Consider the following 18,337-nt stretch of genomic DNA (forward strand, 5'->3'; position numbering starts at 1 on the left):
GAAGGGTCCTCTGAGGTTTTATGAATTTAGACTGGAATTTCCCTGAAGGGGTAAAACCTGCACTGGTTTCTCAGCACCTGTTCGTGCTCCCCTCACTAAAACCAGCCAACGAAAAACTTTTAACCCTTATTTAATCAGACATGTTAGCAGCCACCTGGAGGAGTAACTGCAGGCGAGTCGAGGAGCCATCCACACGTACACACGTCCAAGGAGCTGACAAGTGCTGCTGTGCTGTGTCATTCGCCCCGCTGGAGATCAATGCCTTGCTCACAGGTATTTAGCTTAAAGGAGACCAGAACATCAGTGTGTACTGTATATTATGTTTTTTTGTTTTTTTCTTCTCAGTGCTGATAATTGTGTGGTTTGTTCTTTTAATTAGTTTGTTCTCTTAATACCTCTGTGAATGTTCATCTCAGTCCTCCAGGTGGTATACTGTCTCCCGAACGTTGAATTTAAAGCACACCTTCACACACTCTTGTAAAATGCTTGTTTATTTCAGTTCCTTAAGTAATTTCTCAGTATAGCGGTTCATCTGAAGTTAAACCCAAGCATCTAAACATTTTGTACAAGACGTATGACAGAACACTGTGTTGCTTTTTGGGGCGGCTGTCCCCTGAAGAGCTCACATGAAGGCCTTGCGTTCTGCGTTGACAGGAAACCCCTCTGTGTAAAAGTCTACTATCAGAAAAATACAGCTAGCTTGGATAAACAACATTGCTTTGTGCTGACACATTTTGTCATTTTATGGGACTAAGGTTGTCAACATTGTGAGAGAAGTTGAGCCCCGAAGGACTGACAGAGCTACATGAGAAGTGACAGCATGCAAACACAGTGACAGAGAGTGGGAACAATGTCTCATCACTGAAAAGAAGTTTAGAAGCCCTGACAGTGCAGTACGTCTTGAGGTCCACAAAGTAAAGGCAGCACAGCACATGAATAACATGAGGTCCACACATCCTGGTGAGTAAAGTTAAAAGTCCATCACAGGGACATATAGTGTATTGTTGGTACAATGCACTTCAACATCTGTAAGCGATACTTTTTGTCCTTGCTAGTTATAATTTTAGTTTTCTGACCTATTGCCCAAAATGTAACAACACTGTCTACAGCCGAGTGTCGTACTTATGATATGATGATATTCTACACAACTTGGATGCACGATTCATCTGGTTATACTATATAATTATGATAACTGACATGCTGAAGAACTGAGTGAATTCATTGTGAGATGTTTTCAGTTAATCTCGCTTTCCTGATCATCAAAATGGCTATTATTTAAGTGTGCAACTGGATCATAGCTGAAAGCGATGTGGTAAATCAAAGCAGTGTTTTCTTCTGCTAATTCACAACGCCGTGTCGGCCAAGAAGGACTCAGGTAATGAAAATTAAAATGGTGAAAACATATTCAGAAGGCCGCGAAGAAGCTATACTTTGTCGACAAAAGTATATTTCTTTCAACCTCTTGTTCCTCTGTTTCTCTTAGTTAGCATTTCACAGAGTACTATTTGTCCCTGGGCTTCATGCCTGAACTCTCAGCTGTAAACTTTACAGTTTTAATAGTGTGATGTTTTAACGATAATTCTGTCCAGAGAGGTGGAGGTTAACGAAAGAGTGCAGTGGGAGAAAGAGCATTATTGCATTGCTCACTAGGGCTGTGCAATATTATCTACATAATCTGTGTTTGGGTGAATGGCAAGCAATCAAACCTAAGTGCTGGTTTGGAAGCTGCTGTGTTGATGTGCTCAACCCTCTGATAGACGTTTGTGTGGTCTGGAGACATGGCTTCCAATTCGTTCCACTTCACAGGACCAGCTATTAGTTTCTCTTGGAATGAACCAAGTGTATTGTTTATTGTGTGCCTTGCACTGTAAAAAGTAATCATCTGAAACGGCGATTCCACTTGCTAGTAAATCGACCAAATAAAATCAAATTACGATGAATCAGATTACAGTACCTTAATCACCAGTGCTAGTATCTTCGAATCAAATAAATATTGCAAATAAATTTATATGAACTCTTTTGTATATTTTTTTTGCCAAATGTTATCATAGATAGATATTTTTTCCAGTGTAGTGTATGTCCAGACGCAAGTCATTACACATTTTGATCCTGTGATATGCCAGTGACTACTCTGTCCTCATCAGTGGGTCATCTGGAACAGTAGTTCATTAACAGTGCCTTAATTAGAGGCTTGCCAGCCTATGAAAGGTTTGGAAACATTGGGGTTAAAGGCAAATTCCTGAGCAGTATCCACATCTATGCGCCTATGAGGGAGGTTAGTGGGGGCAGCGACCAGAGCAGCTCCCCTGCAGTAAATACGTTACAGTGCGGTGATATGGTGAGTTGATGAAAATGCAGATTTCACAATATTTGCCTTTTATGTTGCCCAGCATGTTTACCTGGTTAGGATGAGCTGCTGTGGCATAAACCACTGAACTATCCATAGCTTTGTTTTGTTTTTATCAAAGTAAATAAAGGCTAAAACAAGAAAAACAGAAAACAATACGCCGGGCCCACGGTCATAAATATAAAAATGTAAACTACAGTGATTTCAACCTGGAGTAAAATACACACTGCTACACTCTACTGCTGTGGACTGTATATATATAGAAGTGTGCAAACCTTTGTGACAATTCCCATAAATTAGGAAAAAAAAAAAAATACCAGTCAGGATTGTTAGGTACAGGTAAAGGTAAAGTGCTTTAGTCGTCATTATACAACAAAATTGCATGGTTGGATGGAGGGTTAGTCCTGAGCCACTGCAACTGCACGTGCCGCCACTGTGGGCCAACCTGACCCAGCGCCTAGCACCCATGTTTTGATGATGGGAGGAAACCAGAGTGCCCGGAGAAAACCCACGCAAACAAGGGACGAAAACCCACGCAAACACGGGGAGAACACGTAAATTCCACACAGAAAGGCCCTGAGAATCGAACCCTCTCCACCCCGGGGATTCGAACCGAGGACCCTCTTGCTGTGAGGCACCAGCGCTACCCACTGTGTCACCGTGCACAGTTTTGTTTGTGTGACAGTTTAGTTGATAAAACAGATGACCACTTGTCAAGTGAATGGTAGCTTCATGGAAATTGCTACTATTGGTCATGAGCACATCATACATCAAGCAGCATATAAACCGCTGCAAATGTTCCTCCATCTGGGTGATGAATGAGAAAACAATACAGCTGCTATACTGAGCACAATGCAAGGCCCACAAGGTCATTTTTAGGAAGCAGTTTTCATTTTATGTATAAAGGTATGAACTGGAGTTTGCCAGAATAAGGAAATAAGAGGAAAAAAGTACCTATATCGTGTGTAATTATCATCTGGCAAAAATGGGATAATAACATAATACTGGGGTTTCTTTTTAACTGATGCTGATTATGATGAAAAATAGTAATACAGAGCACCAAGAGTCCGAGTCAACACTTGGAAAGCTTGCGAAAAACTCAGACTGGGATTACCGACTGAGCTGGTGTCATGTAAAGGTCAAGGGTAAGGGGAAAAGCTCTGAGATCTGGCTTCCACTCACTTGATAAATTAGATCGTTTACCTGCCTGTTGCTCCAATGTGGACATCTCACGCTGAGGGAGGTGAGAGAGGCACTGGGGCTGAGTATTTAACATATCCCAGCGCGCCACCACCGCCGCTCACTGAGTTGGAATAGGAGGAGACTCCCACCTCCATATTTACATGAGACGCAAACCAAACCCACTCACAAAGTAGGAGCAGCGGCAGGGGGCGCAGCAGAGGGTGTTTGCTTTCTGCCGTGTAGTTTTCCAGCTTTCTGACACTCCGTGTCTTCGCGCGTAACAGCACATTCACCGGAGTCGCCAAAATGACCAGGGCGCGGAGATCACACCGCGCCAGGGTTTGATTTCCAGCTCAGGGTACGGATTAGGTGAATTTCATGGCTCAAGTCTCTGGAGGGGAACCCTGCAGTTTTACCTGGATTAATGCTTCGAGCATGAGGATACCTGCGCTCGGATAGGACACTGATTAGAAAGTACAGCGAAGTAGCAAATACTTACTCGCATCCACAACCTGCAGGTACGTGATGATTTATGGCAGGTTACTGAAACACCATAGTACTCATAATAATGATTACATGGTGAAATCGTTTGATCTTCATAGAAAGTTGTTTTTTTTTATAACCCCCCTCTTTGCAGTTAGTGACCTTTGTAGTTGTCTGCAGGACTTTCAGACCTTCTTGTTTGGTTTAATTAAGTTTTGACAGGGTGGAAAGGAAGAGCGAATTCTGTGGTGAGGAGTGAAAGTCCTAGACGTCAAACCTGCTGTCTAAAGGGGGAGCAGTTTCAGCATGGGGGTGTCCCTCATTAGGAGCCAAGTCAGAGGTCAACTCACACGGCCAAGTGGCAGAAGTTGTTTTTAAAGGAAAAGAAAAGACGATTTTGACAGATTTTGTTATTTATGACACTGTGAGGCCCAGCTGCCAGTAAAGTAGTATAATTTTCCTTTGGATACAGTCAGTGTGTCACACTAAAAAGGTGTTGTTTTCTGTCGCTGGATAGTGATTAGATCCCGTAGACTGTAACTACACAGACAGCGGAGTTAAAAAGGTCACCACCATTCAGATTTATGCTAATGTAAACTTCTCTGCTTACATTTAAGTGTCCAACACTAAGAAACCAGGGACTATGCAGGGAGCGAGTTTCTGGATTGTCAGGTAATGTAATACATTGTGCATGTATTTTGAGTTTAAATGCAAATTAATCTCCGTGTTCCAACTTTGTGTCCCTGATTCTCTGAACTGAACGTTTCTGTAATAGTTGAACAGCTTCTGTAAATTAAAACATCTAAGTCAATTACTCCATTTGACCAGTTTCCACTTCTCTCTCTTGTCTACAGAGTTTCTGTGCTGCTGTTGTTTTGGTTAGACCTCCTGGACAGCCAGCACACATCAGACCACAGGAAGGTGAGCGGCAGTTGCGTAGCAGATGGTGCTTGTAGAAGAAATACATCTGTGTTTTAACATGTTTGATATCCCCTGCTTCCATGGTGGGAGACCTCCCTCCAATACTACCAGGATGTTTTTATTGTTTTATCTGTCAATCTAATTGGCTGGCACAGGTGGGTGGAATGCTCATCTTCAAAGATGGCATGCATGATTGTGTCTCGTCTGCCTATACAGCACACGTGATAATCTGTGAACTTGTAGTGAGGGAAAGTGAAGACTCCTGTCAATTGCAGCAGAACAGAGAGGGCTGATGTCAGCTGTCAGCAAACCACCTCTTGAACCCTGTTTCCGCGGGAGCCACATGGAAGAAACTTGTGGTTGCACCAAGTGGATGGAGCAGACTGACAGACTGACAATCCAGTCAGTTAGCAGGGAGTCGTTGCGAGTCGGCTCCACGTGTTTCCAGTTGGAGTTCAGCTGCGTGACCTGTTGCTGACCCAGAGATGACAGTGACATTGAGTTAGAAAAGCTGAGGCAGTAGAAGAGGCGGAGGGGAGGTCCAAGGTCTCTCTGAATAGCTGCACTGGATGACTGACAGCACAAGAGCTGCCTGCCAACTCACCCTACTGCTTCTGTATTCTCTTTCCATCCGCTAAAAGTCAAAGGCAGCTGAGCTTTTACTACGACCATGTGTTTGCCCAGAGAGGTTGCTGTGAATGGAGACAAAGTGCTCCTTAAAGAGCAGGATTTCCACGCGTCTCCACGGATAAAGCCAGCTTGGCACAGGGCCCCTGCTGGCAGGTTCCTCAAACAGAGAGTGTAGTGATCACCGCTAATACGTCTCTGGCACAGTTGTACAGCGGGATAGAGTCAACAGTGAGAAATGCAGGTAGCCAATAGGGGGAGAGGCCACTAACAGACACCCACTAATTAGGCAAATCAGAGCTTTATAGCCGTGAACAGAGGTCTGTTTCATGAACAGTGGTGGGGGGCGGATAAGCAGGATAGTCATGGTGATGAGATGAGGTCACTGACTTGTGCTTTTATACAAGTCCATGATCTGCAGAGATTAAAGTCTTGTTGATGGAGGATTTCCATCAGTGCTTGGCCTTCACATCTTGTGGCACTATCTCACTTATTTGCACTTCGTGGTGTTGTTAATTTTGGCTGTTTTCTCCATACAGGTTCCTCAGAGGGCAGAGCCCCAACAAGAGTTCAGAGCAGAGCATGGACAAAGTCAAGGCTCCTGGGGCACCTGGGGGCCATGGTCAGCCTGCTCCCGGACATGCGGAAACGGTGTGCAAGAACAGACCAGGCCCTGTCTGCCTGTGTACACGTCTCAATACCCCTCCAGAGGAGCTGGTGTCCAGCCCCAGCAGCAAGGCCATGTGATATCAGCCCTGCGGCCTACAGTTCCGCTGCTCCGTGGCACCGGCAGAGCCTCTAATGTCAGCGGCCGCGGAGAACCGAGGAGGGAGAAGGAGACCAGACCTGGTGGACAGAGGTATCATCTTGCACAGAGTGATGGAATAAGTGGTGGGCTGCAAAACAACCTAATAACCGTACTACGTTTCCAAACTTTCCAAGTCAGTGATTTGTTTTAGCATAGTGAAGGATTTAGATACCAATGAGAAGAAATAATGAAAACAGGAACTTCCATGAAGGTTACAACAAGTCACTGGATGGTTTGTATGTAGATTATGTGAATCAGATGCTATGACACTAAATTAGATGTTATATTTTGGACTTACAGAATCTATGCAAAAGAATATTAAATACCAGAATCAGACTGCAGGGTGTCAGTAGAGTAATGGTCCTATCCAACAGATGTAGGTCATCATGGATTAGAATAAGCTGGGGCAGGCAATTGCTGCTGAAGACAGCTCAAGCAGCATCTGGAAAAACTTCAGTCATTCTGACAAATATAAATTATTTATTTAGTTTTACAATGAAATGTTCTGTGACACTGATGAATGGGAACACTAAGTGCTCTTTTGTGCACAACTGTAAACAACTGCGAACTGCAAACCCATGAGATGCATAAGCCACGGAAGGCAGTCCAAATTGTCTCTTGACCAAAATAACTGCTATCTCGAAAGACAAAAAGGTTTTGTCACATCCTGGCCTAAGCTGTTAGATGACTGGTGGTGAACCAATGCTCCAAGTAGTTTTTTTTTTTCTTTATCAATCTTTATTCCACAATTCATGATGTGATGATGATTAGATCTTCAGTATTGCAGCGATTGTCTTTGTTGAGATCTTCAAATCCTTAAAGAGCCCGTACAACTGTGCTGCATGCTGAGCAGCCCGGTCCAAAAGTGACTCTTTGGAGCCATCACTGTGGGCCGTCTGACTGCCCTCCAGAGGAAAGCTAGTCTTTTATCGTTTAAGTCAAAGGCTCGGCTTGTGCTTGGCAGCTTTGTGACCTCCTTCCTGTTGTGCTTGCCATTAAACCAATAGCACTGACAGCCGAGTAATGGGGGGCTGTTTGAGTTGGACTCTAAGGAGCCAAATAGAAACAAAAAGTCCCAGGATTTGGCTACTGGGACCATGATGCTTCTCAAAAATAGTTGTATATCTGATTAAAAGGGGCCATGAGAGTTTTCTCATTAAAAATGGCATTTAGCTAAACATAGATGAGTAGAAACAGAAATTGATCCAAACGTAGCAGGTGACCGCAGTTGAATAAACCACGGTTGGTTTTGGGGGTTACAGAGATGGTAGGTGACCAGATTCAGTTCAGTGACAGTTAGCAGGGGCATGTGTTATCCAGAGATGAAAATGATAACTAGCATGTACGGCACGCAGCAAATTTTGATCTCCTCGTCTTTGTATTTATTCCCAGGAGGGTCATTTTCCCAGGGAGATATGGCTTCGGGAGAGCGCCTTATGTTGCTCCACTGCAGACAGACGCGAGTCAGGGCTCTGAGACACCTCACACCCACAGACAAAGACGCTCAGCTGAAGCTAATTCCCACCACCTCACCGCTAGAAGCCCCAGTGGTCACAGGTCAGTCAACCCGGCCCCACCCAACAACGCCCGTCTCTACAGCAGACCCTATGTGCACACCAGGGCGCAGAATCCTAGAAATCACCAGGTCTGGGCCCCGCTTTACCAGCCCAGTCCAGCCAACAAAGCTGAGGTCCAGCAGGAGCAACAATCAGGCCTACCGATATCTGGCACTCAGCAGCATCAAGAGAGACCTTACAACCCCCTGCCTTCTTCCTTCTGCACAGGGGAACATGCTCACTACAGGATCTGCAACGGCAATGTACGCAAGTCTGCACTCACTTCTTATTCTTCTTATTATTTATAGATAAATCTGGGCTGCAGCTCACCTGTCTGTGGGTGTCTAAGCTCATGAAAATGTCCTGTAATAACTCCAAACATTAATCCTCTTTGTATTCAGAGGTAGAAATATTTAATGCTAACTTGCTCTAGCCCACCCGTCCGTGACCCTACAGAGGACAAGCGGTTACAGAAAATGAATGAAGGAGTGAGTGTCCACCTTTCCTTGAGTGGAACAAAGGCTCACTGCAGCACATGGTCTGCAGCTACTTCCTCATTTTCTGATAGACAAATGCTTATATGGAATTAAAAGCACTCCATGTACTACGGGGCTTGTTCTCACGGAGAACACATACAACCATGGGGTGCACTACAGAGCAAGGCATACCCTGATCCTTATTCAATTCAAGTAATGGTCTTGCAACATCCACAGAAGTGTACAGTAAAGAAAAGCAGTGGATATAAATGTGATAAGTTCCCTCCCAAACTATTTTGCAAATAAACATTGTTAAAACCTAAAGCTATTGAATACTTACTTTAGATATTGTTTGCTGGCAGAAACAATGCTATAGCTATTGTCGGACCCCGGCTTAAAGTGTGTGGATGAACTTTAAATTCAAACAGTGTCTGGTTCTGTATATTGTCTCTCTGGTATGCAATGACATAGATATTCAAGCAAAGTGGAGCAGACCAGGGGCTTGTTTGGACAAAGGATATACGGAGAGGCTTCAGGGGAGGTCGGGTTTCACTGGAGAGCCATCATAAATTGTGGAATCTCATTACTTTAGCTCAGAAGGACAGCTACGAGCTAAAGGATGGAAACAGTGATTGCATTAAAAAGGTTGACTGTAGCAGTCGGTCAGCAGCCGTGGAGTGTAACACTGAAAGCCTGCTGCCGTTACCGAAGCGCTGGAAAATAAATATATGAGTTTGCGTTTCTCCTGTCCATCCTCAGGCCTGTCCTCCATCCAGCAGACACATCAGAGCTGTCCAGTGTTCCTCTTACAACAACCAGCCTTTCATGGGCCGACTTTATGAGTGGGAACCTTTTAATGAGGGTAAGTTGTATGTACTGTATACAGTTATGTATGTACAGTTTGCACATATATGTGTATATACCGTATATATACTCTATATGTATTTTTTTCCCCATTTCATTCAGATTAGATTAAAGCTTTTGTGGGATTCAAATAAATAAAATCTGTCTGTGTCAGAGTCTCTCTGTGTATAGCATGTTTCCAGTGAAATGCATGCTAGCGTTACCATGTACAGCTGATCAGTTTTGTATACTGTATGTATGCTACTAGAAAAGAAATCTTGCCCTGATTATAATGCTTGATGAAAACAGTTCCTTCAGTTCATTCTGACGCTGATATGTCAAAGTCAGTATCCCAACTCTTAAAATTGCTCTACATTATCTTAAGGTCATGTCCATGTGAACTAAGATGTGGTGTGAGGTATGGCCTGCATTATGTCACTTGCTTGTAGGCTCCCTGATGAATGTTCGTTCATGACCTCACTCACCTGAGGTATCCAGGCAACAGTCAAAACACCCGTCGATCTGCCATTTATCTGAGAACAGTAATGGGAGTAACAGCCTCTAAATTAATATCCTGTCGAACAGATTGTCTCTGTGCTGCAGCCTTGACAGACGGTTAATACAGATGTGAAGTTGAAATAACCCCAGGTAAATGTATGAGGTTGAGTCTGGATCATTTGACACCCATCTTGAACAGCGCTTAAACGCTCTCCCTTACATCTGTTTAAGAAATGCCCGGCTTTTGGGCTCGCAGTCCATTTAACTGGTAAATCATGTGAACAAATTGGAAGGAACGGATCCCTGTGCTCTGTGGTTGCTTACACACTGCATCTTTTTTTTTTTTCAGTATCAAAGAGTTTTTCAAGCATTTTAAAGAAACAGATACACAATTCATTACTTGGTAACTATTACTATGTTTCCATCCAGGTTTAAAACAGCAGGTAAGGGTAATCAAAAGCTGATTTAGGGCTTTGAACAGAAATAAAATTTAACAGAAGACATCCTCAGTGTAAGACAACAGACTGATTGTATTAGTAATATGGCATCATAATGTTGTCTTCTACTCTGCGTGATATAACGTTCACTGATTTCTAACTTTTGCATAATGATGTTTTTTAGGCACTGTGCTCCCATAGTTGTATGTATTTAGCCACATTATCAAAGTGTTTAGTCGCTTTGTGTAAGGATTCATTTATATTACGTGGTGTCCACCATCTGTCCGTCTTTTAGACGCCGCTATTGGCCTTTTACTTATCATTGTCACTTTTGCATTGTGAAACCAACGGGATCTCAAAATCTGAATTTCACAACCCCCTAAATCTCCTTTCAGTTCCTGGGGACCAGCACTGCGAACTCAACTGCCGGGCCATAGGTTTTAGGTTCTACGTGCGACAGTCAGACAGGGTGATCGACGGGACGCCGTGTGGGCAGAATGATACTTCTCTCTGCGTGGCAGGAAAGTGTACGGTAGGCCACAAAAACAGACTTTTATTTCTTAAAGTTCAGGAAAGAGAATGATCCAGGGGTGGACTTGTTTTTCAAAAGCATAATCCTTCTCATAGATGTCATCACGTGTACTTGCAGTTGTCAGCTTCCTTGGGGCATAATGACAGGAAGCTTCTTTCTACCCTTCTTTCCCTCTACAATGTGACAATGTATTGTATGTACCTGAAAATGTTACAGTATGAACTTCATCAAGCTTGATTTTCTTCTCATGGTTGCATCCTTGATTACCTCATAGTGGACCAGTAATTTCACATGTATTTCCTGGTCTGAATATACAGTTTATTTCTGATAAAAGCAACATTTTATACGCCTGAGGCTGTGGCTATTACGTGATAGCTGTGAACAGCAGAGGGCAGCACAGCACCAGAGTGGTGGACTGAAGGTCTGGGGCAGGTTTTACCCTCTTTGACCAAAGCAGTGGACGCTGTCGCTGTGTAAGCCTGCTTATGGTTGGCTATGAATTCGGTGCGCTTGATTCACTTTAACATTCTTTTGATCAGGGTTTAACTCAGAATTGTGTCAGAGAAAAAGCTCATTTCCACTTGGTCATGCCGACCACAGCTCTGTTAACTTTGTGCGTTTCCCAGGCTCTGTAATCCAGCAACAATCTTTACAACATTAAGTTTTAATCAAGAGCCCTCTGATCTCTGATTTTGGCCTTGATCACTCTTCCACTGTTAACACATACGACACTGTGATGTTGCAAATGGGTCGCGTTGCATTATTACCAATATTGTAAACTAAACCGTGATTTATGAGTCTAAATCAAGCGACTCTGCTAAAGGTATTAATCTGCATGTGCTAATAATTGTTTTTTTAACCACAGATTTTTCTTGTTCATTATCTGAAGATTCAAAATTCATGAGTTTCTCAGGAAAGGGGGATTTTTTTCTCATCTCTTTCCCCGCTGAGATTTTCTCAGCTGGCCCAACCATTTGAACAGGACATACCCCACGCTGCACGCCAAGATATAATGTGAAAACATCTGGATAATTTCATTTAATCAGATCTATTCTCATGATTGGAATTAAACATTATTGTGGCAATTAATAAATGTTTGTTCTGCAGGTTTTACTCTCCCTCCAGGGGCTAAGTGGACCTTGCAGATATATACTGTGACATGTGGAATATACATGATACTTAAAGCAAGAGTATATTGATAAAAAAGACCGCAGCAGAGGGAGGGTGGAATGGTAGGGGGAGTATGCAGCACAGCTATTCATTTGCCGCAACAGCAGCACCAAGGAGCAGGAAGCGGCTACAGGAAAGAATGAGGAGTTGGCAGCTCAAACAGATTGTTTGAAGTGCCAGTCATCATTGGTGCCTGTTTAGATCAGCTGATAGTCAGCTGGTTTGCTGCACTCTGCTTGACCTAACATGATACACTATATACTCTGTCAAAACACCGCAATAAGTGACGGATCAAGTTGTTTTGCTTTTGTCAATATAATAGTTTCAAGATTAAATCTGTAACAGGTGTAACAACTAACAAATAACCCTGTCTGTACATCGGTCTGCTATATTTGTTGTGACTAAACTGTCTCAGTAACAATAGGATTGATTTCCATAAAAGTTGCAGGGCATATTCACAATGAATTTATGATGCTCATCTGTGTATTTCAGAGACATGCACACAATCTGTCTGAAGTTATTTAACTCCAACCTAATATAGCTTTTCTCTTTAATGCTGGCAGCAGATTAAAATACCAAATTTGTCAATGATCTAATTATATGCAAATACATGCAGCGCCCTCTTCCTATATCCATCCATCCAGGTTTGTGTTTAATACTACTGCTGGTGAAGTCCTTACATTTTAGTATGTAGCCATTTTCATTGATTATGTTAGCATTTAGCTTGAAGCACTGCCACAAATCTCTGTGTTGCAATTGCGGAGACCGCAGTTAAATGCTGATGTAAATTGTCACAGAGCATTTTGTATTAACGGGTTCGATCATATTTTACACCCAGTTTGAGTGACACCTTCTCACCACAGCTGCCGTTTTGTTTTGTCATACAGTTAAACTGACCACTGAAGTTAGCTTGTCAGTGGCTAACCAGTCGGCTGTAGTTTGTGAGGCTGCTTCAGGAGGCAGGTACCGCGAGGAATTAGTGTTCGGCTCTGATGTGGACCTCAAGGCTGTCAGCTCTGCCTTGGAGCCGGCCAGCTGCTGAGCTCTGAGTAGGAGGATTGAGTAGCCTACTTCAACAGAACTGAGTCTCAAATATGGAACAAGCTCAGTATCATATGATGAGTTACTACTGTGTCACTTTACAGGTGTTTCATTTACAACATGTTTTACACGTTAATTACATGCTGCTGTTTTCAGTTTTCAGTGGCCTCTTGTCGTATTAAGTCCTCAAACTAGGTCCGTTGGTTATGTTCCACACCAAAAACAGCAATAAGGTCAGCACTAACGAGATGTGAAACTAAAATGCAATGATCTAAACTCTTGAAGTTCATAGTCCTATGAGCTAAAACAGACCCACACCAGATGGATCAGCCGATACCTCACACACAGCTACTGAACAAACTGGTGCACTGTCCCCAAGGCACTTCAAAGTGTTACTGATATAATCCTGGAACTGAACCAGGAACTCTGAGGCATTTGAATCAGAGCCAGATATACAATAATTTTTTTTTTTAACCAATTATTCGAGCTAAGGCAATCCAACATGTCAGAGCCTGTCTTTACATAGCACAGAGGTACTACTGTATTACATTTCTCTAAAAGCCCAAAACACATCAACAACTTTCCTTGAGAAAACGCTATCAGTCCAACACTGTGCTATTTTGTAGAAGATAAAAATCCATTATGTAGTAAGCTATTTATTAGAAACATCTGTTCAACTTCTAAATGAAATATGTGAAGCATCCATCATCTCAGTAAGTGACGCCGGCTGCTACACAATGATGGACAGCCAGTGATGGGAGAGACATAAAAGTGACGATAACTCATAGCAGAAATATGCTATTACAAGGCTTGCACCGAACAAGTTTCTTAGTTAGAATCAGTGGATTAAAAAAACAGTCTATCACTTTTATTGAACTTTACATATATATGTATATATATATTTTTTTTCGATTAAGTAATTGATTTGATGTTGAAATATCAGGTATTAAGAGAAAAAGCAGCACACTTTTACATTTGAGAAACTAGGACCATGTTGAAAATTTTAATCTGGAAAAAACATCAAAAAACATATAATTTATGTAACTACGAACTACAAAATAATTGTAGTGGCAAGAAAAAAGTACCTCAAATTCATACTGAAGTAGTAGCAGTACTTGAGTAGAAGGACTTTTCATTTCTGCATAGAGCTGTATACATTCATTTCCTCGTACTGTGGAATTTTACAGTGCAGACATAGAGATTGTTGCGCTGTGATGCAGTTTTTTTTTTTTTTAACCAGGCTTCGAGGCTATTTTCTGTCATGCTGACTCATTCTATTGAAAAATGGTGCTTTGTTTGGTGTCAGTGTAAATGTGTGTGTGTGTGTGAGTGAATGTCTGCACGGACACTAAATCTTATGCAAACGGAGAATTTCATTTTTTACGAATATGATTTGTCAGGGGGCGGCACAGTGGAGTGGTGGTTAGCGCTGATGCCTCACAGCAAGAAGGTTCCGGGTTCAAATCCATGGGCCAACTGGGCCTCTCTGTCATGTTCTCCCTGTGTCTGCGTGGGTTGTCTCCGGCTTCCTCCCACCGTCCACATGCTCATTAGGTGCGAGTGTGAATGGTTGTCTGTCTCCTTGCGTTAGCCCTGCGATAGACGGGCAACCAGAAGATTAATGAATTAATGATTTGTCGTTGTACCAGCACACTGCATATGGCTAGATTCTGTTGTTCTGTGCACTGTTTCTGATGAGGTTTTTGCACGCATGGCACCATGGCACGGTGCTCGCAACTCTTTGGTATTTGTATTGTGACTTATTTAACTTTCTTACAGTGTTGTCTGGAGGTAATTTTAGAGAAGACGTTCACATTGATTCAGTCGCAGTTCTGTGGCAATGAACGCATTAGTTGCTATTTAATCACAATGATTAAAACAATAACGATGTAAACATTCAAACTGGTTTCATGTTAGAGGGAAATGTGTTTCAATTATTCAGTCATTTTAATGTTCCATGTTCAAACCGTTGATGTGGCGGGTTTGCTGCTTCTGATTACAGAGGATACGCTGCTTCCTAACACACGGCCCTCACTTTGTGCGGTCCCTGATATTTGTCCCAGACACCTTTAATGCTGCATGAATAACAGCCAACCTCTGTCCATTTGACCTTTGGCATCTGGTGCCAATTCACTTCTCTGTTTTTTATTTCCCAATCTGACGCACCCTTAAATTGCCCTGTTAGAGAGATGCATGTCAACATTGGAAGGACACTTCAAAGTCACAAGTCACTGCTTCATGTTTTGTGTGATTGGACAGATTTGTTGGGTTTTATCTTCATGCGGCTGCCTGCACTGAAATTGCCTGCTGCATTTTTCCACGAGTGGTCCTTCTGAGCTGTCCGAGATAAAACAGTCTAACAGCACGATGATGTATAGTTACTAGCACTGTCAAGTGAGATTAACAAAAAGCTTTGTGCTAAGTGTCCAAAAGTACAGGGCAGGTTTTTTGTCCATGTCTGTGTTCATTGCTTTTTCAAATGCTTTTTCATTCCTTACTAGTGTCTACACTGATCAGGCATAACGTTATGACCAGCTGCCTAATATTGTGTAGGTCTCCCTTGTGTCTCCAAAACACTTCTCCCTCATCAGAGAATGGACATGGTCCTTCTGAGGGTGTCCTGTGGTGTCTGGCAACAGAACGTTGTTAGTGGGGGCCTTTGGGTCCTATGGGTTGAGGGGAGGGGCCTCTGTGGATCAGGCTTGTTCCACTGCATCCCACAGATACTTGATCAGTTTGGGATCTAGGGAGTTTGGAAGCCAAGTCAGCTCCTTGTGCTGTTGCTAAGTTGTTCCTAAACCGTTTTTGTGTGCGTTTCAGGCTGCATCCTGCTGGGGACGGCTGCTGCCATCAAGGAGTGTTGTTGCTTTGGGGTGGGGGTGCCTGGTCTGGTCTGGGTGCGTGCTACATGTCTAAGTAACATCCACACAGATGCAAGGTCCAAACATTTCCCATGCAGCGGAACATTGTGTTGTCACAAGATCGTCAATGTTATTTACTTCTCCTGTCTGTGGTTTTAATGCTGTGGCTGATCGGAGTAGCACTGCGTTATGTCGAGTATATTTGACATCCTGATGCCTTTTGATCAGTTTTTCTAGGCTCACTATTTGTATTTTATAAGTGGAAACATTTCTTATGGTTGACATGTGTACGCGCCTGCATTAAAAAGCCAGCTCTGAGACACAGAGGCTTGCTTGAGTGTGGTTACTCATTTCAGATGAACAGTGAAAGAAAGATCCCTTTATGGTGGGAATTCCATTCAGCTGTGACTTCTCTCCTTTTATACCAAGGAAGTGCATTTGAGAAGGGTGTGTGTATTTTTAAAGGGCGAACACTGACCACACACTTCTCTGCTGGCGGTGGTGGGCCCAGCTAAGGGTAAAAATCTTATCTTGCCTTGGCTATTATAGATCCATTGGTGGGCTTACACTACTCCAACACAGTCAGGTTGGAGGCAGTGATGAAATAACAGGAAAACAAGTTATGAAGCTTAAATCTGCGTTGATCTATGAGGACGATAAATGCGCATATCAGGATTAATGCTTGCTGATAACTATTGCAACCTTTCCCCTTCAAATTTCCTCATGGATATTGATTTATATTCCGCCGCTAATGACGATCACAGATAGAGTGGGGGTATGTCCGACACAGTGAAATGCTGAGGTCTCAGCCTTCCTCTCTGACTGGCGTGTTTCCCAGCACCCAGAGCTCAGGCCCAAACTCATCAAACAACAGCCTCGACCACTCCTGACTTCTCTCCTCTGACAGCTGCATCTGTTTTGTGCATTCCCTGCTGTGCTGGACAGGCAAACTTGTTAAAAGGGGGATGAGTGCTCTGATATACAGCCTGCCTGGCACAGGCCGATGGAGATACCTCAATCTCATTTCTGTCATGACAAGCCCCAACTGCACAGTGCTCAGTGTTCCTCAACCTTACCCAATGAAGATGGTTAAGGGTTCGATATGATATGTATTTGCTGAAGAGAGATGCTGTCTTTGCAATCAGTGCCTCTGTTTGTTTAGAAATATAAAGTCATATTGAATTGTTAGCTTTCAGATGAGACTATTGACTGTGAAGTTTATGTAGCTTTTCTCATTGTGTTGTAAGAAGTAGAAAACAATGAGGGAGGGAAATAACAGGGTGAGCAGGAATATGATATGTTTATTTCATTTGTAAGAAACTGTGATTAGAACAATGCAAATGTTTGAGTTAATGTAGTAGAAGTATATGTAAAGGTATAGCAAGCTGATGTCCATAGTATGACCTTTCACCAGCTATTTTAGTATTCATGCAAACATAAATTCACATCAGAATCCCCTCAAAATAGAGTATGTTGCTTGCAACATTGTCCTTGTGAGCATAATGGTACTAGCATTTAGTTCAAAATGCTGCTGTACGTATGTGTAGTGTCACGCAGCTTCTATCACGGCTGTAGTTCAACTTAACCTTGACTGTAGATCTTATTTACCGAAACAAGTGCAAGCATTTCCTCTTATGTCCAAGTAATGGAGTGTGCAATATAAAATTTGTATTTGCACATAGTGTAAACTAATAAATTACCAAAAATATAAACTTTTTTTGTAGCGCTCAGTTAATAGCTGTAACAGAACCACTGATTCTCAGCCACAGAGCAGGAGCCCTGAACCTACTATAGATATACAGACACTTGTTAGGGCACTTGACGCTGTCAAGGTTGATTGAATATGGGAATTCCAGTTGGAGGACAGCTAAGACAAATGGATTTGAAGACGTGAGGGAGATGACGGATTGATGTCTTAGTTTGGCCTCAACTTCCTGGATCTCAGTGGGCCTTAGTGTCCCTCTACTGACTCTCAATGACCCACGTCGGTCGTCGCTGCCTCTGTGTGACCTCCAACTCCAACTCCAACTCCAGCAGGCTTGAGCGCCCCAGGTCTGGTGTTCAGACACTTGTTCTGCACCGCCACACCTCTGCTGGACTCCGCTACAGCTCATAAAGTCTTTCTTCGGGAGACAGGGGAGTGCTTAACCTTGTGCATGGGGCCTCCTTCAAGCTGTTAGAAAGCAAACTGTTTGCATTTGATGGGATCTCCATTTGGTCTGGTTAATTATCTTTGAATACTGTATTTCCATAAAGCAATATCTTAGATTTGATTTCTTCTTTCATGCTCATTCAGGCTGATTTTTAATAACTGCAGTAGTTACAATGAACTTTTCATTCATCCAGTACTTTACTGTCCATAGTTTATAGTTTATGCAAATGTATACACAGTTCTACTGTTGCTGGGTTGTCTGGGTTCTCTTGGAACGGTACCACACAGGACAGTATGACCACAGGAAGAGCGTAAGTGTCTGAACGTCCATTTCCTGATCATATTCTGGCACCTCAGCTAAACAACAGCTGGACCGGCGCATTCAAATTGCGGCGTCAGCAGA

At 42.9% G+C, this 18,337-nt stretch overlaps 1 protein-coding gene across 1 annotated transcript in view; it reads left to right on the plus strand.

The window, feature by feature from the left end:
• The first annotated feature begins 4,005 nt into the window (after positions 1-4,005).
• Positions 4,006-18,337, plus strand: part of thsd4 (thrombospondin type 1 domain containing 4) — a 36,851-nt gene continuing 22,519 nt past the window's right edge. The window contains exons 1-7 of the mRNA XM_084541599.1: positions 4,006-4,047; positions 4,630-4,684; positions 4,867-4,933; positions 6,100-6,419; positions 7,761-8,187; positions 9,160-9,262; positions 10,574-10,710. Coding sequence (XP_084397725.1) covers positions 4,656-4,684; positions 4,867-4,933; positions 6,100-6,419; positions 7,761-8,187; positions 9,160-9,262; positions 10,574-10,710 — 1,083 coding nt within the window. The 5' untranslated portion in view covers positions 4,006-4,047; positions 4,630-4,655. The remainder of the gene's footprint in view (positions 4,048-4,629; positions 4,685-4,866; positions 4,934-6,099; positions 6,420-7,760; positions 8,188-9,159; positions 9,263-10,573; positions 10,711-18,337) is intronic.

This window comes from Chelon labrosus, assembly GCF_963514085.1.
Source record: "Chelon labrosus genome assembly, chromosome: 3".
Classification (NCBI taxonomy): Eukaryota; Metazoa; Chordata; class Actinopteri; order Mugiliformes; family Mugilidae; genus Chelon; species Chelon labrosus.